This window comes from Conger conger, chromosome 13 (assembly GCF_963514075.1).
Source record: "Conger conger chromosome 13, fConCon1.1, whole genome shotgun sequence".
Classification (NCBI taxonomy): domain Eukaryota; kingdom Metazoa; phylum Chordata; class Actinopteri; order Anguilliformes; family Congridae; genus Conger; species Conger conger.
Genome location: NC_083772.1, coordinates 20,604,904 through 20,631,748, shown reverse-complemented (window position 1 = coordinate 20,631,748; position 26,845 = coordinate 20,604,904). Strand labels below are relative to the sequence as shown.

The 26,845-nt window shown below is 42.9% G+C and overlaps 1 protein-coding gene and 1 pseudogene across 2 annotated transcripts; one reads left to right on the top strand and one right to left on the bottom strand.

Annotated features, from left to right (window-relative positions):
* Positions 1–1,660: 1,660 nt before the first annotated feature.
* LOC133108574 (fibrinogen-like protein 1) lies at positions 1,661–10,660 on the bottom strand (annotated as a pseudogene).
* A 297-nt stretch (positions 10,661–10,957) lies between these two features.
* On the top strand, positions 10,958–25,457 carry LOC133108422 (phosphatidylinositol 3,4,5-trisphosphate 3-phosphatase TPTE2-like). 2 transcript variants are annotated; one of them, XM_061217936.1, is made up of 19 exons: positions 10,958–11,490; positions 12,298–12,376; positions 13,355–13,444; positions 14,661–14,708; positions 15,812–15,973; positions 16,712–16,831; positions 17,894–17,993; positions 18,533–18,596; positions 18,734–18,798; positions 19,118–19,178; positions 19,729–19,810; positions 21,094–21,182; positions 21,775–21,836; positions 21,999–22,079; positions 22,921–23,026; positions 23,322–23,419; positions 23,729–23,824; positions 24,698–24,768; positions 25,252–25,457. In XM_061217936.1, the coding sequence occupies exons 2-19, from the start codon at positions 12,333–12,335 to the stop codon at positions 25,352–25,354; spliced, it is 1,542 nt and encodes a 513-aa protein (XP_061073920.1). In that variant the 5' UTR covers positions 10,958–11,490; positions 12,298–12,332; the 3' UTR covers positions 25,355–25,457. The 2 variants fall into 2 exon arrangements, with proteins under 2 accessions (XP_061073920.1, XP_061073919.1); XM_061217935.1 differs by having other exon boundaries at positions 24,668–24,768.
* The last annotated feature ends 1,388 nt before the right edge of the window (positions 25,458–26,845 follow it).

Below are 26,845 nucleotides of genomic sequence, written 5' to 3'. Positions count from 1 at the left end.
ACAGAGAGGCGTTTGTGAATGTGACTATTGATGATGGGAAAGAGGAAAGCCTTGATCCAGACACCCTGTACCAGTACGTGTTTGGTATTTTTCTTTCGCCTTGTGTTGTATAACAACGGCTTTGTAGATATAATCCATTGTTAGATTAATCTACAAGTCCTTATCTTTGTTGTATTCTTAGCTCTTGAAACTGTACTTCCCTCTAGGGTGTTTTTAGGTCTTTCAGCGTCCCTGGTTATGGGTATGCACTTTGTTGTGCATCACTCTGGATAAGAGCGTCTGCCAAATTGCAATAATGTAATAATGTAATGTCATGTATTTTCTTACCTCCGGTCATTGTCTAGCACTGAGGCAGTGTGGCCCATCACAGCCATGGATAAAGAAAATACAGTGCAGTCCATAATTTCATAATATTTGGACAGTGACAATATTTCTTTGGTTTGTTTTCGCTTTATACTCCAGTAGACTAATGGTTTAAATAAAACAATCATTATGTGGCTAAAGTGCTGACTGTCAGCTTTAATTTGAGGGTATATCCATATAAATAATTTAATATCCACAAAGGGTGAGCCGTCAGGGAATTAGAGGCCTTTTTGTACATAATGCCCCCGATTTTAAGGGACCAAAAGTAATTGGACAATTGGCTGCTCACTACTCAATTGGCTGGAAAATTGTGTTCGTTTGCTGCAACAAAATAGGTGTCACTGCCCAAATACTTATGGACTGCATTGTATAGCAATAACCAGGGAGCAGAGACCCATACAGAGCACACCTAGGTGAAATACATAATTGTTTAGGATTTACTGGGCTGAAATACTCTCAGAAAGTGCAATCCCCATCTTCTGGTCCTCTTGCTAGGCTCAACTGCACCAGGCAAGATCAACCGAGAACAGAAAAGTATTCAAATCCAAAACAATTATGTATTTGATCCAGGTCCGTGATGGAGATCCAGTTTCTGTCCGGTAGATCCGCAGAGCAAGTTGCAGACAGACTCAGTCAGAAAAATGAGAAACAAACATTATAATGTTGTTGGTCTGAAATTTCAGGTCAGAGTCAGGTGCAAAATTCTAAATTGTGGGTCAAAGGTGATAATATATTCCTGGATCTGTGCTAGAACTGGACCCACATGCTAGCTCCATGACAGTTTTGGCTGGTGTGGCTATCTGAGTAGAGCTGTGAGAAAAGCATGGTGTTACTAACACAACAGTTTTAACATTATAACTGCCAACAATTTAAAGAATGTGTTTGTTTTTTTCAATTGATATCTATTTATCTTGCTTGTCTTGTAGTCAAATTCGAAAGAAGATCATCCCATTTGTCATGTCATTTGCGTTTCGGTAAGTTTTTGAACAATACATGGCAGACGTTTTCTACTTGACGTTTCTTCAGATCAACTTCATAGCTGCATCTACAGTAATCAAGATGAAAAATAGCATATGAAGGAGAAATTACAGCACACAAACATATTTAATCAATATTGCTACAAAATTGGCAGTGTGGTATAAAATATGGCTTTTTTTAATAGCCTATGAATAAAATGAAGGATTGACACTTTTATTTGTTTATTAATTTAAAAGGGACAGCACATATTAATGAACATATCTGCAAAAACCACCAATGGGTGCAATGGCAGTTAGCTTGAGAGCTAGTTTCCCTCTGTAGTCCCTAGGCAGGTGAAAGGTAATTACACGACTTCAATGAAACATGGTAAAGCCTGGCTATGCTGGCTCCTCCTCGTGTGGAGAAATCGGTCTGTATTTCTTCCGCAGGATATTCGGTGTGGTGCTCATTTTCGTGGATGTCGCCCTGGTGATCGCCGACCTGTCTCTCCCGGAGCAGAGCCGGCCGGTTGGGAACGCTCTGGAAGGCGTGTCCCTCGCCATCTCCGTCATGTTCCTGCTGGACGTCCTGCTCAGGGTTTACGTGGAAGGGTGGGTCAGGGCCCAGACCGGCCTACTCTGCAGTGTCATATAAAAGTTAAGGAGTCACAGCCGTAACTGAGGTTGCGGGTTTGATCCCATCCCTGCTGAAATAAGAAACAGCTCAAGCTATGTTTTGAAACAGCTGGTAGCTGGTTGACCAGTTCAGACCAGCTCCATGCTCAACATGGTTTGACCAGCTTAAGCATGTTATTTTAAAATGACCATTTAACATGAAGATTAAATTCATGTAGCACTGCCACCTCACAGCAAGGAGGTCCTGGGTTCGAATGCCGATCGGCCGGGGCCTCTCTGTGTGGAGTTTGCATGTTCTCCCCGTGTCTGCGTGGGTTTCCTCCGGGTACTCCGGTTTCCTCCCACAGTCCAAAGACATGTAGGTTAGGCTGATTGGAGAGTCTAAATTGCCCGTAGGTATGAGTGTGTGAGTGAATGGTGTGTGTGCCCTGCAATGGACTGGCGACCTGTCCAGGGTGTATTCCTGCCTTTCGCCCAATGTATGCTCGGATAGGCTCCAGCCCCCCTGCGACCCTGTTCAGGATAAGCGGGTTAGGATAATGAATGAATGAATGAATGAATGAATGAATGAAATTTATGTAACATGTTAAACTTATGAAAAAGTAAAAATGGACCTGAAGTTTAATATTTTTCACAGGCAGATCCTTTGTACTTTGTCTTCAGTTCTCCCTGCAAGGGAATGATTTGAGACGGTGAATTTCGCTGACATCTTGTCCATGTTCCAGGTTCAAAGTGTACTTCAGTTCCAAGCTGAATATCATGGACGCCTGCATTGTGGTCGTCACGCTCATCGTCACGATGTTCTACACTTTCACCCAGCTGTCTGGGTCAAGTCTAATACCCAGGTACGGGCATGCTAACATGCTAATGCTAACTGCTTTTAATATCTACTGTTTTAATATGTTTCTGTCTACGTGTACTTTTTATTCTTATGGAGTAATCTGTAAAATTGTAGTCACATTTAAGGGCATTTCTGTTATAATATGAATAGTTAGAACGCTAAATATCTGCTATATATAATACCCAGTATTGAAAAAGTCTTTGTCTCATACACTGTTGTATTTAAATATAAAGCCAAATTAAATTTATTAGAAATCGCAATATTAGAATTATTGGGGGAAGACTTCTTAAATCAACCATATTACTTGGTTACTTGGTTGCTTATTAGCCATAGCATATTAATAGGCTAGTGTTTACTAACGGTTCCAGGATAGCTTTGCTGTGTGGAAGGCAGTCTCACAGTGTCCAAGGAGTGTGAGTTAGAGCAGCAGCACGTTTACCCAGTGCTCGCACACAGCCGCAGTGGAACTAAACAATGCCAGAGTTTGGTCATGGTATGGGTAGAGAACATGGATACGGTATGAACCAGAAAAACATTGTGCTACTCAAATTATTCTTGACACACTCACTCAAGCCATTGCAGGTGGAGGTGGGGGTTAGCAGTTGGCTGTGCAGATTACTATGTAATTCAGTCGATAGTATTTAATTTCATCCTAAATTAATCCCATGAGTTCTGCTAGTTATACGTAAGATTTCTGTGTTAAAACATTGTACCACTGTAAATCCCATTGAAAAAGGCTCACTGACATGTTGACTTACCCTCTATCTGTGTTTATAGTCAGTTAGACTGACATGGCACTTATGTATAGATTGTATAGATATTATTACTTGTTTAGGTATTGTTATTTTTTGTATTCTAGCTGCAATTGTGGTCTGCTAGTTTGAAAGTTGATTGTACTCTTAAAGGGTTCTTTTTTTCTGCATGTTTACACTAGGACTCGGAACTATACTGTCCTCTCAGGTCCTCTTTGCACTCGTTCTTGTGTTTAAATTGCACTTTGTTGTACGTCGCTCTGGATAAGAGCATCTGCTAAATGCCATGTAATGTAATGTAATGTAATGTAGTCCTTAAATTTGGGTTTCAAAATATACAGTTTTCTGAGAGCAAAGTCTTTCAAGTTAAGAACCTTGCTAAAACAGCAGTGTTCTACCTGGGAATCGAACCTACAACCTTTAAGGTTAGGTTACCAGCACTGTTGGGTTGAAGCCCAAGCTATGTGCAGTGCAGTGGGGACAGTCCTGATGTGTGTGTGGTTCCCTCTCGTCCTCCTCGTGTCAGGGTTGGGAGGTAGTACCGGTCGTGGCCACTAGGGTCTTTATTATTTTCACCTGGCCCTCATTAGTGCCAATGGTACCTTACCTCCTGAGGCTGTATATGAAGCACTCGCAGACAATCGCTCGACGCTTTGGTGTTACTGTTCGCTCTAATACCAAGCCGGTATGCACGCGGTAAGACTCTGAGCCTTATTGAGTCAGGTATCGTGCAGGTTCGGGTTTCTGTCAGTTAAAAAACTAAACTAAACAAAACAATAGAAAAGGTAAGGAAGACGCTCAGCCTGTTGGTGCTATGTGCACAGCTGACGCCTTCCGTAAGGGTCTTTGGTTTTCTTTAATTTCATTTTCAGCTCGTGTGAGCTTGCGGGTGAGGGACGTTGTCCCAGGTACATATATTTTGGTTTGTGTTTTTTCCTGAGCTGTGCCTCAAGGTTCTTTGTTTTCGTGCCTAGTGTTTTTTACTAGGTTGTTATTTTATTTTGTCCCCGGTCTGGGGCTGTTTTCCTTAGCTGTTTTTTGGGGCTATTTCCTTTATTTGGTTTCATCTACCTTCCGGGGTTTAGTGGCGGACACGTTCGCGTGCCCGCTTACAAGGGATTTCCCTTAGTCGCTCCTGGCTCTCCGCCATTCCTCAACCCTTCTAGGACACCAAAGCCAACATGGAGAGACCAGCGACTAGTGCGGTGATCGCGGTGGGGGATTTTTCCGCTTGAGGCGGTAGTAGCCACTCAGCAGGCTGTTCTGGTTAGGCAGGAGCAGGGGCTGCAGGCGTTACATGCACAGCAGACTGCCACTGCCGAGCAGCAGACTCTGGTATTTCAGCACCAGGAGGAAATTCTGGCCAGGTTAGGTCAGCAGCAGGATGTGATGCTGGGGCTCGCCGAGAGCTTTCGGCAATTAGCGAGCGAGTTCCGTTCACCACAGACACAGGCACCAGCCACTGACACCCCCCAACCATCCACTTTTTCCCCATCGGTTTTACCCCCTTACCAAACCATTACATCTGCAGTCAGGGAACCTAAGTTGCAGCTTCCGCTGCGGTATGGGGGAGAGTCGGGAAAATGTAGGGGATTCCTTTCCCAGTGTCTCATTTTTTTAAAATCACAACCCTCACGTTTCTCCACTGAGGATTCCCGTGTCGCCTTTATTTTATCATTGTTAACCAGGACGGCTCTGACCTGGGCGTATCCGCTGATCCGGGCACAGGTTCCCCTAATGAGTAATTCCCAGCGTCTCATGCAAGAAATGGCAAGGGTGTTTGACCACGACGTCACCGGCAAAGAGGCAGCGGCTAGGTTAACCTGGGTGAAACAGGGAACTCGGAGTGTCTCCGAGTTCTCGTGGAATTTCAGGCTCTGGCAGGGGAGACGGGGTGGGCGGACGATCCGCTGATGACCCTGTTTACCAGTGCGTTATCAGACCCTGTCAGGGACGCTCTGGCCACTATGGAACCACCGGGGAGTTTGGGGTCGCTAATTTCTGCGGTGATCCGCATTGACAACAGGGTTCGGGAACGGGAGAGAGAGAAAACAGGCAGAAGGGGCGGATTCAACTGGTCGGCTCCATCCCCTCTAGGCAGGGTTGTAGGTGCCGAGGGGAGACATGGGGCACATAAAGGAGAGGAGCCAATGCAGCTGGACAGTACGATGATGGGGCGCCCTAAGAAACAATCCTGGAGAGAGAGGTTGTGTTTCTTTTGCAAGCGGCCGGGGCATCAGATTAAGAACTGTCCCGACCTTAAAGCAAAAGAGCAGTCCCACTAGTGGAGCGAAAGTCACAAGTGGGACCTATTAAAGTTACTAGCTTTCGTACTGTTATCCCCGTCAAACTGCCGTGGAAGGGGGTGGTTGTGAGGGCTGACGCTTTTATCGACTCTGGGGTGGTGGATAACTTTATTGACCGCCAGTGGGCCAAGCGCACAAAACTGCCGGTCCGGTCCATGCCACAGCCTCAATCCATCACGGTGCTTGACGAACGCCCGTTGAGGTCCGGCGTTGTGCGTCATCTAACTGAGCGAGTTATAATGCGGGGGCACCAGGAGCGCATTTCTTTTTTTTTGTCCCCGGCCTACCCAATAATATTAGGCCATGTCTGGTTAGCTAGACATCAGCCCCAAATAAATTGGGGGAACCGGAGCAATCCGGTCTCCCGGGGGGGTCCGCAATGCGCTGGTCACTCTAATGAGATGCACACTCCTTCGACCCCTCCCGTAAAAACTGACATACGGTCCGAGTTGGACGAGGAGGAGGCTGGGGAGCTCTCCAGTCCTAGGGTTAGGTTACCAGACGAGGAGCAGGAGGAGAGTCTGGAGTGGGATTCAGTCTGTGACTGGAATCGTCCTGTTGACGAGGGAGAGGGTAGTGACGTCACAGACTGGGACACAGAAAGCCTATTCCCGAACTCAGTCAGTGGGGGTGAGGACAGGATGGTGGGGGCTGTTGCGTTCCCGCTGCCACCTAATGTGCCGAGGGTGTATAGCGAGGTAGCTGAGGTATTCAGCAAGCAACGGGCGACCACGTTACCTCCCCACCGGTCATATGACTGTGCTATCGACCTTCATCCGGGTACAGTTCCGCCCAGGGGTGCGCTCTATTCGTTGTCCGCGCCAGAGGGCAGGGCCATGAAGGAATACATTCATGACGCATTGGCTAATGGGTTCATCAGACCGTCTATGTCACCGGCGGGGGCGGGATTCTTTTTTGTAAAGAAAAAGGACGGGAGTTTAAGGCCATGTATCGATTACAGGGGGCTGAACACTATTACAATTAAAAATAGATACCCCCTGCCGCTGATGAACTCCGCATTTGAGTGCCTGCAGACGGCATCAGTGTTTACCAAACTGGACCTCCGCAACGCGTACAACCTCGTACGCATACGGAAGGGCGATGAGTGGAAAACTGCTTTTAACACACACACAGGCCATTATGAATATTTGGTCATGCCATTCGGCCTCACCAACGCCCCCGCAGTTTTTCAAGCACTTGTCAACGATGTGCTCAGGGAAATGTTGGAGAAATTCACTCACACACACACACACACACACACACACACACGCACACGCACACGCACACGCACACGCACACAGACATACATACCCACCACAAACTTATGCCAAATGCCCTCAGCCCTCCCACAACTTTGCAAATCAAAACACTAACAGTGGAAAAATAAATAATAATAATAATTAAAAAATAAATGATACAAAATGTAGCCCCTGCTACTGTAAACCTGCAGGCAGTGAGCGAGTGGCTACAGGTTTGATGCCCTGGTGGGGCACTGCTGTGGACCCTTGAATAAATTGAGACACTGAAAATAAGCTATATATGTTGCAATACACTGCAAAACAAAACAAAAAATAAGTACATCTTAACAAATATCTTGGTCTTATATTTAGATTTCTATTACTTTTTTTTTAGGAGACAAAAAACTGCCAATGAGATGAGCAAGTTTGACTAATTTCAGCAACTTAAAACTAATATTTTCTACTTGAGACAAAAAAACCCATCTATTTATAATTACAAGACGAAAAATGCTTGTTAATGCTTGTCATATTTGTTTGCCGTGTGAATGGATATATCTGAGTTTAACTGAAGTCAAGAAATGCCATCCATACACCTTTGTTCCACTGCACAGATTTATTTTCTGAATGAACGGTACCACCAGACACTGGTGCCCTACAGGACAGGAGATGCCTGCTGTAGGTCTTTTCTGCTTTCGTCTGTGGGTCTTTGCCACACTGCAGTATTACCCTCACAGACCGTGAGTATACTGGATGAAAGAACAGTTAACTAGGTGAAATTTTCTATCAATGTCATTTACACATAAATACGCATATTTCCAGGGTTTCACTGAGTGTAGGAGGTCTGACAGAGGAAGAGGTGGGGCCAATATTTGGGTCCAATCATAGTCCAATAGATCATAGCGGAAGAGGGCGGACATCTTACGACACTTTCACCGTATCATTGGAAAATAGCATGGGTGACATGTCGTGCAGTCTACAGCATGTTTAGCAGACATTACATATTTTGAGGACATGGTAGTTTTGGGCAAACGCTGGAAATATTTACTTATATCATCAATACCACATTTCATAGAACGTTTTTCGCCTACTTAACGACTTTCCCCTTCAAGGTACTCAATGTTAATTCGCCTCTCACAGCAGATGTGCAGGTATGACACTTTATAGCGTGTAGTGTACGAGGGAGTCCACACTGCCCCTCCATTTTGGGCGCGGTGCAGAGCAGCACACCTGTTATACCACCAGCCCCCTTGGTTCTCCTGCGCACAGCTGCCCTGCAGGTACCGGTCCTGGTCCTGGTCCCTGGTGCTGAACTGCATGCTGTTGTGGCAGGAGGACCACTGTTCGGCCATGTTTGTGCCCCCGGAGAGAGAATCTCCCGCTCGACCGCTGTACATCCCGAACTGCAGCCGATACTTATCCTGCTCGCTCCCAACAGGGAGGGGGAAGACAGGGTGAGAACAGGGAGTCTGACTGACTGACTGACTCACTCATTCATTCATTCACTCAGAGGCTCACACACTCCCACACTCACTCGCACTCCTAGCATTCACTCACTCACACGCTCATTCATTCATTCACTCAGAGGTTCACACACTCACTCTCACACTCACACTCACACTCAGTCACTCCCACACTCACTCACTCATTCACACATGAAAACACTGCATGGAAATGTCATAGATTATCCCCATTGTCTGTCTGCATATATTTTGTAACACTAACCTCCTTTTGAGGACAATTGTGGCTTCACAGCTCTATACAGTACTGTATTTCTCACAGGGACATTGAATAAAAATTAAATAGAATATATATTTGGAAGTATTTTCACTGCACAATGTTTGTGTCATCCACAACCCTTTTAGTATGTCAAAAGAATTAAACATTCAGTAGGCTAAGATCGGCAGTGAACGCTGACCTCCTCATCAGCAATTCTGAAGTTCATACATGGCATAGTTCCTCTCTCCTTTCCAGTCCATCAAATCAATCTTCATCAGGTTTTCACCTGAAACAAAATGTGCTTTAATGTGAAATCTAAACTTGCAACGGTATGAGTGTATTGCAAATACCTTCTCGGAGTAGTTCATTCCCCAGCCAGAATTCGTCATTGTTTCTTTTAAAATTCCCAACTCCATCTTTATACGCACTGCAGTCTCTAAGAATAAGAATAAAAACGTTGTCCATTCATCCGATAGACATTAGTAGCCCACATATAGCATACGATCATTAATAATAAAGCCATCTCCGCAGTTACAACTGCGCAGCACGGTCGCACCAACTTTAAGCGCACCGGTTAAAATCCACTTTTCCGTTTCGTCTCTGCTGCATGACAGTCCAGCCACCCCCGTCAGACATGTCGCAGAAGACCAGAAACGGTTCCAGTGTCGATTTGAGTTTAATTCGGGAGAACCCACTGGCTGGCTTCAGTCTGTCATACAGCATCGAACAGTCTGGAGATGAAAGGCGCTCAGATAAAGATACACATTTTCAATCCACATAATTGGCATTTTGGAAAACGTAAATCACCAGCATTCAGTAGCCAATGCTTATTTAGGAAATGTCTTTACGTCACTTCAGGTTTCTCAATAATCAGCCTTTAGGCAAAGAGTCTCCATAATATATCGAGTGCCCACGTCGACAACTTAGAGACCTTATCATAAAATTGTTCGTTTCTCTCTTCTCACCGCGATCATGTACGATGAGATTCCCAGACGTGGTGGGGAGCAGCGTTGGTTCCACGGCGGTGTCATTGCGTCTCGGGGGCGGCCGTCTGTGCGACAGGTGGAAGTAGCTGTGTTCTCGCAATTTGTTCAGCTTCCAAGCACCGATCAGTAGCTTGTTCTCCAGTCCGCGGATGCTGTGCTTTAGCTCCGCCACCTCCAGCAAGCACTCCTGCTCTGGCTAGAATAGAATTGGTCCATTAGTTAGCTAGATATTTCACTAGTTGGTTGGTCATAAAAACGTACTCATAAAAACTAGTCAAATTCCGGCCGATGCGACCACATAAGTCTCCAAACTACTATGCCCATACTATACCTTAGGACGGTACGTACTGATAATATTGACGACGCTGATGTATAGCACGCCAAAAGCAGAAGTATCAGTGGCATGACCAACACTTTACATGCCTTTGAGAAAGGGGGAAAAGACAAGGAGACAATCTATACGCTATATTTAAAAGTTCCCCAAAATTATGCCACATTAGTTACAAATACGCAGGATAGGCTACGGTAAATCTAATGGCATTCCATTCTTGCACATTACGCAAGCACATTTTTTATTTCGCCAACTGACAGACATTTCAGTCCATTGATTAATCGAGAGAAATACGTGGATTATTAATCATGTAAATATTCTTAAGTAGCGTTGATAAGTAAATCAACATATCGTAATTTCGTGAGAAATACAACATAGAATTACAAAGTAGATAAAAAATAATAATAATACCCGGAGGCACAACACCAGCCCTGAACAAAGGTGTTTTCGAGAACGTTTGATTGATCGCACCTGCTCGTTCCACATGTGATACATTACGACCAGAGAATAATTGCTTCACAACTTTAAATTCCTGGAATACCGGTAGCCTATTTGTAATTCTTCTGACTGGGCCACCCCATAATCAGGAGCCAGGTGCGCAGCATGACGAATTTTATATGGAACGTAATAATATGCAAGTATAGAGTATTAACAGTACAGCATTGAAATCATGTGTCCTGCGTTGAGTCTCATGTAATGTCACCACCAGCGGTGAGAAATCCGAGATTCATTGATGAACAGCCAAATAACCTAATGACAAAATTCGGAGTCATTTCGTTTCCGAATTGTCTCGCTGCTGCCAACAAACCTCTCTAACTCATGTAATTGAAAAGTGGATAGTTGCAATGCAAGTCTTTACAACCACTGCACTGATCAATAAACGAACGTGTTGTTTTACGAACGTTTAATTAAACACTAAAGTTGCTTTGACTCTAGGCTACACAAAACCGCTACGCGTTTCTTTACACTAAATACATGTGCAATTAACTAATATGTTATAACGATGGAATGAATGTGGCTAATATTAAGCCCAGTCTGATAACACTACTGGTCGAATAGGCTCGGCTATTGTATGTTCAAACGTAGTTGATATGATTCAAATCTTTAAATATAATATTGTAAGCGGTTCAGCACCGCTGACGTTACACAGTGTTTGAGAACTGCTGAGAATTATCTTTGGGGAAGACACCCACACAACCTTTGATCCATGTAACTCCTTGGTTTGAAAGACTGTCACGAGACTGGGTTAATGTTAATTTAGGGCTACTTACCAGAGGATCTTTTATAAAATGCTGCAGCTTGGACGTTGAAGAGACATCTTTATTTAACATTTTTTGAACAAGAATTTCCTCATTTCTTGAATTGGTAAGTACACTTATGGACAGATCCAAAAACCTTTTCAAATGTAGGTCATATTTACAATGTTTCACTTAATTTTAGTTCTGCATAATGTGCCTTGTTTCATTCATTCTCAGACCTCCCAATCATTTGCTTAACAGAAGCAATAATTAACTCTGAAAGTGTCACTCAGATGTTGATTTTGCCTACAGTCTGTAGCCTAGTCATACACATTACATGACTGGGACCCAGAAGGTTGGTGTTTCAAGCCCCAGTGTAGCCACAACAGGATCTGCAAAGAGCTGTTGGGCCCTTGACCCAGGAGGGATTGTCCCTGCATAGTCTAATCAACTAAATTGCTTTGGAACTTCCAAAACCTTTTCCAGTGGGCTACTTTGTTTCGAAGTAATTAAGGAAAAGGTTTTGGTCAGCTTCTTCTTTTCAGGGGTGCGTATTGAGTACCGTGCACTGTCTATATTAATGCATGCATACTATTGGGGGAACGAACCATTGCAAAAGCTGTGTCCAAGGGGCATGTCCTGCATGGCATCCTCTCTGTATATTGTTGGTTTAAACACCATTTTATACTGTGCAGAAAATTGTTGTCAGCATGAAGATTATTGAATAATCATGCGATTTTAGTTTTGTACGATTTTCACAAGAAAGGCAGTCTTTACACACACCTATCCTAACTGCATGTCCTCTCGCCCTTTGTAGAGTGTAGGGTACTTGGTGTGAGACAATTACTGTTATCCTGTTATGCATTCTGTGGAATTCCCAGCTGGTGGATTCGGTTTTGTAGGTTAAATGACTGTATTTTTTTCCTAAACACAGTAAATTACAAGAGTGGATTGATCCTTGGGTGGAAAATGGCTTCTGTGACATTTAGCCCAGAATCCAAGGAGGTTAATGGGTAAGTTACAAACATTGAGAGCTGCCAGTTGCACTTGAATAAAGAAGAACTTCTACTTTGTCAGGATTTGGGACAGAGGAACCAAACGCAGACTCAGGGATAACATAATCAGGCAGGCTTTGATAACAAAGGGGCAGATCCAAAACATAGTCCAAAAACAGGCAATGGTAAAAATCCAAGCAGACAAGTGCATGAAGGGCAGGCAGAATGAAGTCAGAAAACAGGCAGTGTTCAAAAACCACTGAAGTCCAAAAAAGCTAAAGTAGAAGTACAAGAACAAAAACCAAAAACTGAGTTAAAAAACCAGACAGGTTTAAAGTGGCTACTGATAGACAATGAGACACAGGTGAGAGGAATGGCAGAAATGGCAGGAAGGAAGTCCATATAAGGCGTGGAGAGGTGGAGACACAAGATGGCTGAAACAAACAGATGAAGGTGAATGGAGCTGAAAACAGACTATGGTGGTCAGAGGGAAATGAGGCAAAAACGCTAGGAAGTGAGACAGAAATCATGAAACAGAGAAACACAGAACATGACATACTTTTGACTCATAACTTTTCTTAAATGTATCATTTTTATGTGCACTTTGAACTGCATTCCTAGCAGTAAACCCAGTGTGTCACAACAAAGATGGAAACACACCCTGTGGTTGTATGATGTTGTTCCTTTCAGGAACGGAATATATTTGAAAATATGTAGGAAAAAATATATTGTATATGTATTGCAAAATCCAAATGATTTCAGACTGAGAATAATGCAATATTGTACACTGCTATGAAATATATGTATCATTATATTTTCCTGTGTATTATATTTAAGTCCACACGTGGAATATATTGCAGTATATTGCTGCATATTCCTTCTCCATTGGGACTCACTCTGACATAGGAAGGCCCTTTGTGTAGTAATGATCTCCTGTGATTAATGCAGGGGTAAAAGGTGAATTGAAAGGTATTCTCTTGCTGACCCCCCTTCCAGCCCTGCCAGTGAGGAGAACAGAGAGGCGTCGGTGAATGTGACTGTTGATGATGGGAAAGAGGAAAGCCTTGATCCAGACACCCTGTACCAGTACGTGTTTGGTATTTTTCTTTCGCCTTGTGTTGTATAACAACGGCTTTGTAGATATAATCCATTGTTAGATTAATCTACAAGTCCTTATCTTTTTTGTATTCTTAGCTTTTGAAACTGTACTTCCCTCTAGGGTGTTTTTAGGTCTTTCAGCGTCCCTGGTTATGGGTATGCACTTTGTTGTGCATCACTCTGGATAAGAGCGTCTGCCAAATTACAATAATGTTATAATGTAATGTCATGTATTTTCTTACCTCCGGTCATTGTCTAGCACTGAGGCAGTGTGGCCCATCACAGCCATGGATAAAGAGAATACAGTGCAGTCCATAATTTCATAATATTTGGACAGTGACAATATTTTTTTGGTTTGTTTTCGCTTTGTATTCCAGCAGACTAATGGTTTAAATAAAACAATCATTATGTGGCTAAAGTGCTGACTGTCAGCTTTAATTTGAGGGTATATCCATATAAATAATTTAATATCCACAATGGGTGAGCCGTCAGGGAATTAGAGGCCTTTTTGTACATAATGCCCCTGATTTTAAGGGACCAAAAGTAATTGGACAATTGGCTGTTCACTACTCAATTGGCTGGAAAATTGTGTTCGTTTGCTGCAACAAAATAGGTGTCACTGCCCAAATACTTATGGACTGCATTGTATAGCACTAACCAGGGAGCAGAGACCCATACAGAGCACACCTAGGTGAAATACGTAATTGTTTAGGATTTACTGAGCTGAAATACTCTCAGAAAGTGCAATCCCCATCTTCTGGTCCTCTTGCTAGGCTCAACTGCACCAGGCAAGATCAACCGAGAACAGAAAAGTATTTAAATCCAAAACAATTATGTATTTGATCCAGGTCCGTGATAGAGATCCAGTTTATGTCTGGTAGATCCGCAGAGCGAGTTGCAGGCAGACTCGGTTGGGAAAATGAGAAACAAACATAATAATGTTGTTGGTCTGAAATTTCAGGTCAGAGTCAGGTGCAAAATTCTAAATTGTGGGTCAAAGGTGATAATATATTCCTGGATCTGTGCTAGAACTGGACCCACATGCTACCTCCATGACAGTTTTGGCCAGTGTGGCTATCTGGGTAGAGCTGTGAGAAAAGCATGGTGTTACTAACACAACAGTTTTAACATTATAACTGCCAACAATTTAAAGAATATGTTAGTTTTTTTCAATTGATATCTATTTCTCTTGCTTGTCTTATAGTCAAATCCGAAAGAAGATCACCCCATTTGTCATGTCATTTGCGTTTCGGTAAGTTTTTGAACAATACATGGCAGACGTTTTCTACTTGACGTTTCTTCAGCTCAACTTCATAGCTGCATCTACAGTAATCAAGATGAAAAATAGCATATGAAGGAGAAATTACAGCACATAAACATATTTAATCAATATTGCTACAAAAGTGCCATTGTGTGATATAAAATATGGCTTTTTTAAATAGCCTATGAAAAAAATGAAGGATCCATCCATCCATCCATCTATCCATCCATCATCACCCGCTTATCCGGAGTCGGGTCGCGGGGGCAGTAGGCAAAGCCGGGTATTCCAGGCGTCCCTCTCCCCAGCAACGCATTCTAGCTCCTCCTGGGGGATCCCGAGGCGTTCCCTGGCCAGGAGAGATATATAATCTCTCCAGCGGGCTCTGGGTCTCCCTCGGGGTCTCCGCCCAGTTGGACGAGCCCGGAAAACCTCCAAAGGGAAGCGCCCGGGAGGCATCCTGATCAGATGCCCATACCACCTCAATTGGCTCCTTTCGACGCGAAGGAGCAGCGGCTCTACTCCGAGCCCCCTCCGGATGTCCGAGCTCCTCACCCTATCTCTAAGGCTGAGCCCGGCCACCCTACGGAGGAAGCTCATTTCGGCCGCTTGTATACGCGATCTCGTTCTTTCGGTCACTACCCAAAGCTCGTGACCATAAGTGAGGGTTGGGACGTAGATCGACCAGTAAATCGAGAGCTTCGCCTTCCGGCTCAGCTCCCTCTTCACCACAACGGTCCGGTGCAACGCCCGCATTACTGCTGACGCTGCACCGATCCGCCTGTCGATCTCACGCTCCCTTCTACCCTCACTCGTGAACAAGACCCCGAGATACTTGAACTCCTTCACTTGGGGCAAAGAAGGATTGAAGGATTGACACTTTTATTTGTTTATTAATTTAAAAGGGACAGCACATATTAATGAACATATCTGCAAAAACCACCAATGGGTGCAATGGCAGTTAGCTTGAGAGCTAGTTTCCCTCTGTAGTTCCTAGGCAGGTGAAAGGTAATTACATGACTTCAATGAAACATGGTAAAGCCTGGCTATGCTGGCTCCTCCTCGTGTGGAGAAATCGGTCTGTATTTCTTCCGCAGGATATTCGGTGTGGTGCTCATTTTCGTGGACGTCGCTCTGGTGATCGCCGACCTGTCTCTCCCCGAGCAGAGCCGGCCGGTTGGGAACGCTCTGGAAGGCGTGTCCCTCGCCATCTCCGTCATGTTCCTGCTGGACGTCCTGCTCAGGGTCTACGTGGAAGGGTGGGTCAGGGCCCAGACCGGCCTACTCTGCTGTGTTGTATAAAAGTTAAGGAGTCACAGCCTTAACTGAGGTTGTGGGTTTGATTCCCATCCCTGCTGAAATAAGAAACAGCTCAAGCTATGTTTTGAAACAGCTGGTAGCTGGTTGACCAGTTCAGACCAGCTCCATGCTCAACATGGTTTGGTAAGCATGTTATTTTAAAATTACCATTTAACATGAAGATTAAATTAATGTAGCACTGCCACCTCACAGCAAGGAGGTCCTGGGTTCGAATCCTGATCTCTCTGTGTGGAGTTTGCATGTTCTCCCCGTGTTTGCGTGGGTTTCCTCCGGGTACTCCGGTTTCCTCCCACAGTCCAAAGACATGCAGGTTAGGCTGATTGGAGAGTCTAAATTGCCCGTCGGTATGAGTGTGTGAGTGAATGGTGTGTGTGCCCTGCAATGGACTGGCGACCTGTCCAGGGTGTATTCCTGCCTTTCACCCAATGCATGCTGGGATAGGCTCCAGCCCCCCTGCGACCCTGTTCAGGATAAGCGGGTTAGGATAATGAATGAATGAATGAATGAATGAATGAATGAATGAAATTTATGTAACATGTTAAACTGATGAAAAAGTAAAAATGGACCTGAAGTTTAATATTTTTCACAGGCAGATCCTTTGTACTTTGTCTTCAGTTCTCCCTGCAAGGGAATGATTTGAGACGGTGAATTTCGCTGACATCTTGTCCATGTTCCAGGTTCAAAGTGTACTTCAGTTCCAAGCTGAATATCATGGACGCCTGCATTGTGGTCGTCACGCTCATCGTCACGATGTTCTACACTTTCACCCAGCTGTCTGGGTCAAGTCTAATACCCAGGTACGGGCATGCTAACATGCTAATGCTAACTGCTTTTAATATCTACTGTTTTAATATGTTTCTGTCTACGTGTACTTTTTATTCTTATGGAGTAATCTGTAAAATTGTAGTCACATTTCAGGGCATTTCTGTTATAATATGAATAGTTAGAACGCTAAATATTTGCTATATATAATACCCAGTATTGGAAATTGTCTCATACATCACACTGTTGTATTTAAATATGAAGCCAAATTAAATTTATTAGAAATCGCAATATTAGAATTATTGGGGGAAGACTTCTTAAATCAACCATATTAATTGGTTACTTGGTTGCTTATTAGCCGTAGCATATTAATAGGCTAGTGTTTACTAACGGTTCCAGGATAGCTTTGCTGTGTGGAAGGCAGTCTCACAGTGTCCAAGGAGTGTTAGAGTTAGAGCAGCAGCACGTTTACCCAGTGCTCGCACACAGCCGCAGTGGAACTAAACAATGCCAGAGTTTGGGCATGGTATGGGTAGAGAACATGGATACGGTATGAACCAGAAAAACATTGTGCTACTCAATTTATTCTTGACACACTCACTCAAGCCATTGCAGGTGGAGGTGGGGGTTAGCAGTTGGCTGTGCAGATTACTATGTAATTCAGTCGATAGTATTTAATTTAATCCTAAATTAATCCCATGAGTTCTGCTAGTTGTAGAATATGTAAGATTTCTGTGTTAAAACATTGTACCACTGTAAATCTCATTGAAAAAGGATCACTGACATGTTGACTTACCCTCTACCTGTGTTTATAGTTCTTAAATTTGGGTTTCAAAATATACAGTTGATGGACCAACACTCTGTACCAAAACATTGTACAGCTGTACAATAATTCAAGCTCATTGGTTGAAAATAGGTTGTAATTCTTTTCTGAGAACAAAGTGTTTCAAGTTAAGAACCTTGCTAAAACAGCAGTGTTCTACCTGGCAATCGAACCTACAACCTTTAAGGTTAGGTGACCAGCACTGTTGGGTTGAAGCCTGATGTGTGTGTGGTTCCCTCTCGTCCTCCTGGCCCCTCTCCTGACGCCGGCCCAGGTTGGTGACTTTCCTGCGGGCTCTGAGAGTGGTGATGTTGGTGCGGATCATCAGGTTGGCCGTGCAGAAGAAGGAGCTGGAGAAAGCCACCAGGAGGATGGTGAGATCTCGCTCCAGCTAGCAGATGGGTGTCCAAAGCACTTTCACAGTGATGAGGGGGAAACTCACCTCAACCATGCTCCTGGGTGATGCATGGTAGCCGTTTTGCACCAGAACGCTCACCACACACCTGCTGAGGTGGAGAGGGGAGAGAACAGTGTTATTGCCGATTTCATTAGGGGATGATTAGGTAATAACAGTACTCTTCCTCTCATGGGAACAGCATGGAGTATGTGAACTGGTGCCAGTATTACTCAACATTCTGGGGCCTGTTCCTCAAAGCAGGGTTATTATGTTAGCCAGATAACTGCACTCAGCAAAACCCACAAATATGTATGGTACCTATTATAGGGAATTAATTTCAAACGATAACTAATGTCTTGAAGATGACCAAGTCCAGTATGTAGCCTAATAAATTATCTAAATAATTTGTAATAATGTTTCTACATTCAATAATTTAATAATTTAATAATTGCTGCAGCCAACTCTGCACCTTCTGGGGCACTTTCTTCACCTTCATTCTCTTTATTTTGACGCCAGGTGTCAGAAAACAAGAGACGCTACCAAAAAGACGGCTTTGATCTGGACTTGACTTACGTTACGGGTGAGCATTAAATAAATGTTTCAAATCGAATGGCTCAGTTGTTGTCCTCTTGGTGAGCAGTTCTAAATCTACTGTCCACTGTACTGTACAAGTGCTAAACTCAAACCGTTGAGAAATATTTCTCTCCACTATGGCAGATCAGATCATTGCCATGTCATTCCCTTCATCTGGGAAGCAGTCGTTCTACAGGAATCCTATTAAAGTAAGCCATACATCTTACATGTAACACATACTCTCAGAGAGCACTTTATTAGGTATTTATTATACTTATTTTTTATACGTATTGGTCTTCTGCTGCTGTTTCCTATCAACTCCTATTAGAGTTATGATGCGTTGTGTGTTCAGAGACGCTCTTCTGCAAACCACTGTTGTAATGTGTGGTTATTTGCATTACTGTCACCTCAGCTTCGACCATTCTGGCCCTTCTCCTCTGACCTCTCTCATTAACAAGGCGCTTCTGCCCACAGTACTGCTGCTATATGATTTATATTCCAAATTGCTGAGCTTATTTATGCTTACAGGAAGTGGCAAGGTTTCTGGACACTAAACATGAAGATCATTACAAAGTCTACAACCTCTGCAGTAAGTCTGGGTTCATGTAAACATAACCATCAACATGGTGTTAGATGTCACTAGCATAGCAAACACTCAAAGCTGATCTTCTTCAGTATTTATGAAGATCCAAGTCATACTGATCAATTCAGTGGCCTTACACTAGGTGAACACAAAATCAAATGCAGCAACTGTCTGAATGCATCTCCATTATACTCTCAATTTGAGTGTAACTGTACAAAGCTTAAAGGTACAAAAGGTAATTAAAAGGTAATAAACAAACACATTCAAACCACAACACTGTTTATCCCACAACAATTTTTTAACACAAAAATCTTACCTATTGTACCTTTAAAGCTGAAGCAAACAATATTTATCGGCATACAATTAATAATTGGATTGATGGAATTGTTAAGCTCCATTCCTTGTCTATCAGAACTTGTGTTTGTGATTAGCATTGGAAATGGGTATAAGCTACACATAAGCATTAGGTTATTTTTAAACAGTGTATAATTTAATCCATGTGTTGTTTTAAATGTATAAAAATATAATAAGTGACTTGGCTTTGTTCCTTTTGTAGGCGAGAAAGGCTACGATCCACTGTTTTTCCACTACAGAGTGCATCGGGTCTTCATTGATGACCACAACGTACCTTCTCTGGTGTGGGTGACTTACTGTGACCTTGTCAGAGCTGCCACCACAGGCTTATTCTAACCTTTTAAACATTTTTAATGATGATGATTTATTAAAATACATATGATGCTGCACTGGGGCAGCCATCACATACAGTACATTTAAAATCATTCAAGGATTTAAACACAATAACGTAGTGTATAGCGTATAAGGGGCGGCACGGATGGTGCAGTGGGTAGCACTGCCGCCTCACAGCAAGGAGGTCCTGGGTTCGAATCCCCGTCGGCCGGGGCCTCTCTGTGCGGAGTTTGCATGTTCTCCCCGTGTCTGCGTGGGTTTCCTCCGGGTACTCCGGTTTCCTCCCACAGTCCAAAGACAAGCACGTTAGGCTGATTGGAGAGTCTAAATTGCCCGTAGGTATGAGTGTGTGAGTGAATGGTGTGTGTGCCCTGAGATAGACTGGCGACCTGTCCAGGGTGTATTCCTGCCTTTCGCCCAATGTATGCTGGGATAGACTCCAGCCCCCCTGCGACCCTGATCAGGATAAGCGGGTTCAGATAATGGATGGATGGATAGCGTATAAGGCTCATTTCCATTGTGGTCCTCACTAATGTGTGTGCACTCTCAGAAATAAAGGTACAGAAAGGGCCTAAAAAGGTACAAATGCTCATTGCTGGGACAGTACTACCCTATAGGGACATACAATTACACCCCTAGCCAGCAATGTATAATTTATTTGTTTTTTTCTTGGAAAACATACTCATTTGTACCCAAAGAGAACATTTCTGTGCTTTCAGGGTACATTTGGGAGTTGTGATCCATGAACAAAAATGTACCTCCACTGTCATTTTATTTCTGTTAGTGTGCATGGGTTCCATGTTCATCTGGCTCTGCAGCTGTGAATTATTTTTAATCATTTTCTCTAAAAAGTCCAAAGACATGCAGGTTAGGGACTGCAGATAAAAATGAGCTCATTAGCTAACTCTGGCACATTTACATTGATGTGGAAACTGAAAATGTTGATTAATGTGCACTGTCCCTGGTAAATAGATAAATAATAATTGAAGTTTCATAATTGTGTCAGGGACCTGGGTGTTGCTGAGGCCTGTGGAGCTCAGTTCATCCTGTCCTGATTTGTTTTTGCTGCATGCTGACACACTCAGCCCCGGTGTAGCCATAATAAGATCTACACAGCGGCCCCTTAACCCCACATTGCTCCAGGGGGGATTGTCCCCTGCTTAGTCTAAACTGTCAGTCGCTTTGGATAAAAGCGTCAGCTAAATAACATGTAATGTATCATTATTACTCACAGAGACATGCTGAAGTACACAGCCAGTGTGAGAGAGTGGATGTCTGCTGACCCTAAGAATGTCATCGTCATCCACTGCAAAGGAGGAAAGGGTGAGAATGAGAATATCTCCACCTCTGTAATGTGCACAGACAAGGCCCTTCCATCCCCTAATCCTTCATTTTAAATTACATTTACAATAACCTGATCCCCTCATAAAGTACATTATGCTATTATATTATAACCAGAGTGATTGCAGCTCCATGGTGTGGGGGAATGTGATCATACATTTCACCTGCTGTCTGGCAGTTTCTCCTGAGTAAGGGTATTAGCCAAGAGGTTGCTCTGTGATTTTTTTAGAGTAGGAATTTTCAACAGCATGACCCAAGACTGCCCCCGCTGGAGAGTGACTGAAACTGCAGTTGCAACTACATGTTATAAATTTGTTACCAACATATCAGAAAGACTGATGGCATTTCAGAGTAAATTCGAGAAGAAATTCTTGAATTCATATCTCTTTTGAACATTGACATGCTATAGACTACCCATTATACACATTAGAAATAGTTGTATAATATTGTATCTTCTAGCATTGTCCTGATCAATTGCAAAAGTCACCAGAAATTAAGATGAAATAAGACATAAAAAGTTAGCCTTAGTGACAGTATGTATGGCCTTACAGTTGCTTTTCGGTGTGTTTTGCAGGCCGCACAGGAACCATGGTGTGTGTCTGGCTGATCGACAGTGACCAGTTTGAAAGCGCACAGGTACATAGATCTCTCACCTGAGTGGATGTGTATACACACACAGTTTGATATTAAGACTCTCTTCATGGCTAATGAATGAAAACTTGAAATAAGAAACAAGCCACTCTGAGCTCTATTTCCGGGATTGACTTGGGCCAGTTCAATTCTTAATTCCTCTTTCAGGAAAGCTTGGATTACTTTGGCGAAAGACGGACGGACAAAAGCATGAGCTCAAAGTTCCAGGGGGTGGAGACCCCCTCACAGGTAATTCACCTGACTCCAGGGTCTCTGGTCTGTTCCAAAATAGGAGCACTTTTTCTCCTGTCTCACAGACATGAGTTGCAGGAAGACTCTTTACAGCAGGGGTGTCAAACTCCATTCCTGGAGGGCCGCAGTGTCTGCTGTTTTTTGGTGTGTTTCAGCCAGTCTTTTAAGTCTTTCATTGGCTTAAGTGTCCACACACCTTGTTCTCAAGGCTTTAATTGGCTGCTGACCACAGATACCTGCGTCCTCCAGGGCTGGAGTTTAACCTGCAGACACTGCGGCCCTCCAGGACTGGAGTTAAACCTGCAGACACTGTGGCCCACCACGACTGGAGTTAAACCTGCAGACACTGTGGCCCTCCAGGACTGGAGTTAAACCTGGAGTTTGACACCCCTGTTTGTGCAGTTTGAGCAGGCAGACTGTGAATGCCTGACTGACCAGCAGGGGTTGCCGTTTAGCAATGAAACATGGTCATCCTTCTCACCAACTCAATCACTTTCTCCCTGGGCAATGCTGCTGCTTGTTATAACTGGTACTGTATATTCTGCATTTAATGCGACATCATTGTGCCCACCCTCATGCTGGAAATGTGCCTTAACATGATCTACCCAGCAGCCCAAAATGGGGACACTAAAGAAATGTTTGGATTGGTTTCCCCTTGGTCCCCTTGGAAGATATTATCCATTTGAAATTTGTGAAGCAACATGGCCTATATGGCTTATCATGTCATTTTTTTATTTTACTTGCAAGTGAAATTAGAAGATCAGAGTAAATATTTATTAATATTCATTATAAAACACTCAGAGTAAGCAAGGTAATAGTTGTTTATGTCACCCTGCAGAGCAGGTATGTAGGATACTATGAGATTATGAAGAACACCTACGACAGACAGCTTCCTCCAGAGAAGAGTCTACAAATACAAAGCATACGGATTCACTCAATCAAAGGTGAGACTCTCTGGATCTTTCTACGCCCTCTCCCAATTTCTCAGCCTCAGTTCAATTTTTTCAACTTTTCCTTGCAAATTTGTGAAAGATATGAACCATTTTAGATTACAAATTATTAAAAGAAGCAGGAACAAATGGTTTGTATCATATTTTTTCCCCAGAAGCCATAGAGGCTAAGTTATGTCTACCAAAATGGATAAACTGGTAAAAAAAATGGGTCTTTAAGATATTGGAATATTTGGTGTGTTAGTGGGTTTGTGGTTTGTTGTGGCTAACTCCAGGTGTGTCTCTCCAGGCGTGGGGAAGGGGGATGGCAGAGACCTGTCGCTGAAGGTGATGGTGAAAAAGGAGACAGTGTTTCAGTGTGTGTGCAGCACACAGGAGAACTGCACAGTAAGGAACAGATCTTACTCTGAGTTGTTATATTCAGCACCGCACTAAACCCGGTATTTCTCCACTATTTCTCATGCTGTTTCAATAACACACTCCAATTAAACCCTTTGCATAATAGGTTTTTTTTTATTGTTAGTGAGTGTTTTAGAACTCCACTGATTTCAATTACCAGTAGTGATTGCTACATTCACATTAAAATGTTTGGTTAAGAACATTCCAATCACATACACATTTGTGATCCCACACCCTAATCTTGAATTGAGTTCTTGAATACTCGTTCCCTTCCCCCCACCCTCTTCCCCGGTCTAGGTTCTTCCAGATACTGAGAATAACGCCGTGGTCATCAGTTTTGAGGAGGGCCCCGTCGTCAGTGGAGATGTGAAGATCATGTTTGCGTCCAGTGCAGTGAGTAAACACACGTACATTGCTTGAATAATATTATTAAACAGAGATATGCCGGTGTTTCCTGCTCCCTTTGGGACATTACATTACATTCACTCAGCAGAAACTGTGTACCTACATTGAATGCAGTACCTACAGTCCATGCATTCAATGGGTTTATAACAGCCATTGTAACAACAGGAGAATGATTAACACACTCTCAGAGCTGTTAACTGTGCAGAATCTACAGCAGTACTGGCTGAATCACAGACCGGGGCGATAATAAGTACCTCACTGAGTGCATATTTCATAAAATCTTTTAAGTAAAAGTACCTTTTCAGGATTCCTTTGCATTTGTACAGTCCTTGTGCTGTACTTTTTAAATGTATTAATTTATACATTACATTTGCATTTGTTTGCTGATGTCTTTTGTTTTTACATTTTACATTTTTGTCATTTGGCAGACACTTTTAATCCAAAGCGACTTACAAGTGCATAGGTTCTACCACAAGTCAAAGCATCACATCCATAACTAGGAAAATACACATTGAATGCTGTTCTAAATATATAGTCGTCATCATAAATGCTATTTTTTTTTTTGGGTTCGACAAGGATAGGGATATCAGAAAGGGGGGGCGGGGGAAATCAGGAGGGAGGACTAAGGTAGAGTTTGAAAAGGTGTGTTTTGAGTCTGCGTCGAAATAGGGGGAGGGATTCTGCTGTCCTGACAGTGGTGGGCAAGTCATTCCACCACTGACGAACCAGAATCTGCCAATCTGTCTTAATTTCTCAGATGTCCTGAGAAAAGAAATACTACTGACTACTGTCCAAATAAATCTCTCACTGTTTAATCAGTTGTATCTGCAGGAACCCCCTGTACTGTTGTCTTTTTCCCAGGGTCTTCCAAAGGGATACGAGAACTGCCCCTTTTATTTCTGGTTCAACACTTCATTCGTGGAGAACAACAGGTAGATCTTCTCCCCCTCTATCCTCTCTGCTACAGAGTTTCTCTTCTCCAAAGTCCCTGTGTGAGGAATGACTATAGGAAGGTCACTAAATACACGCCCTATTTCACACATCGTTCATGAAGCAGAATTTGAAAATCCATCTCTACTGGCTTTACAAAGTTCAAGTTAACACATTCACAAGAATGCATTGGTCCTCACTCTTGGTCCTGGAGTTGTTTTTGTTGTTACTCAGCACTTAATTGATCAAATAAAGCAGTTATTTAGGCAGTCAACCTGGTTTCTTGGGTCTGAACTGGTTGCTGATATTAAGGTGAAAACATAAACCAGCACATCCTGCGGCTCTCCAGAACCACTGCAAGGAATGCCAGGTCCTCATTCCTGGTGGCACTGGCAAGCCTGTGATTTAATATTGTGAACTGCATTTGGTACATCATTATTATCCATTATGCTGATTTGGGCTTCTTTTTTTTAATGTCTCTTTAGACTGCACCTGCCTAGAGATGAGTTGGACAATCCGCACAAACCTAAAACCTGGGACATCTACCAGGAGGACTTTGGTCTGACTCTGGCCTTCTGTGAGATGTAATTCCATTAATCTCCACCAGGGGCACTGATCCCTGCTGATGTTTTAGAATCAGCGATATACACAAGTTTGACCTGTCAAACACGGTTTTGTAAAGATTGAATAATTTAAGGGCTCAGGGCCAAGATGGATGAAATGGTCTGTTCTTGGCATCAAACATGCCTATGGGTGTTCCTGAACACCAAGCACACCTATATTGTTTATCCATGTGTTCCTGAAAATCTGTCTGCATTGTTTTTTGCAATTAAAGTGTGAAAATTATGTACAGTGTGCATATTATGTGTCTGACAATGATTGCACAGATACTATGTCCTAGATTCCGTTAAAGTTTTTAAACATTTTACAAATTAATACTTCAGTTTAAGTTAACAGTAAAGTTAAGGTTCTATAAGTTCTCCCCCATCCATGGTCTTAATACATACACACACACACACACACACACACGCACACACACACACACACTCACACGCACAAGCACACAGACATACATACCCACTCCACAAACTTATGCCAAATGCCCTCAGCCCTCCCACAACTTTGCAAATCAAGACACGAACAGTGACAAGCACTCAAATCTAAATGATAATTTTTAACATTTTTCCAGTAAAAAAAAAAAAAGCATTGGAAAAAAGCTTGATAAGCACTTGTTTTTTATTGTTGCAGTGGGTAACTAAAATGTCATACAATCAGTTTGTTTGCATTTATTTGTTTGCTTTTGTTGTTGAAATTATTTATTCATGTGATTATTTCATTATTAATTACTTATCATATTATTAATTGCTTATCCTTTACTAATTTCTTATACTATTATTGGTTGCTTATGCTGGAATGATCCAGAGTATACACACTTATTAAAGTATCATAACTTGCTTTGTGCTACTCAATATTATTTTCTGTAACTGTGTGAGTGGAGATGTCTCTCCCTGTCTGTACCAGGGGCCTCCAAGGCCACGGCCATTAACTGTGTGTACTGAATTATCTTGTCTTGGTGCCTGAGAGCCTGCAGAACCAAAAACATAATACCTCATGACGGAAGCTACTATGGAGATTATCTTCCTAGAAGTAGGGAGTTAAAACAAGATAAAATAGATTATTCTCAGACGCGCAGTTAATTGCACAGGCCCCTGCGTACACGTCATGCTTCAATGTTTTTGAGAACATGCATCTGCATGACGTACATTGAAGGGGGAGATATGAATAAACAATCTATAGTAAGGAGAAGAGCGGTGGATTGTCTTTGATTATTGATTATCAGAAATATTAATGAATACTAATGAAGGGGTGTACATTTGTTGCGCTCTGTGCCTACATATATCCAGACAAAGATCCTGGAACCTTTGTCCTTGTTTTTGCATGTAACTTGGACCCTATGCGCATAGTAAAGATTGGATTTTATTTACTGTCTCTGTCTCTGAGTGTTTTCTTACAGGACCGAACAGAGAAGGCCTGAGGGTTTATTCAAGGAAATGTTAATGAATAAATGTTCTCTATTTC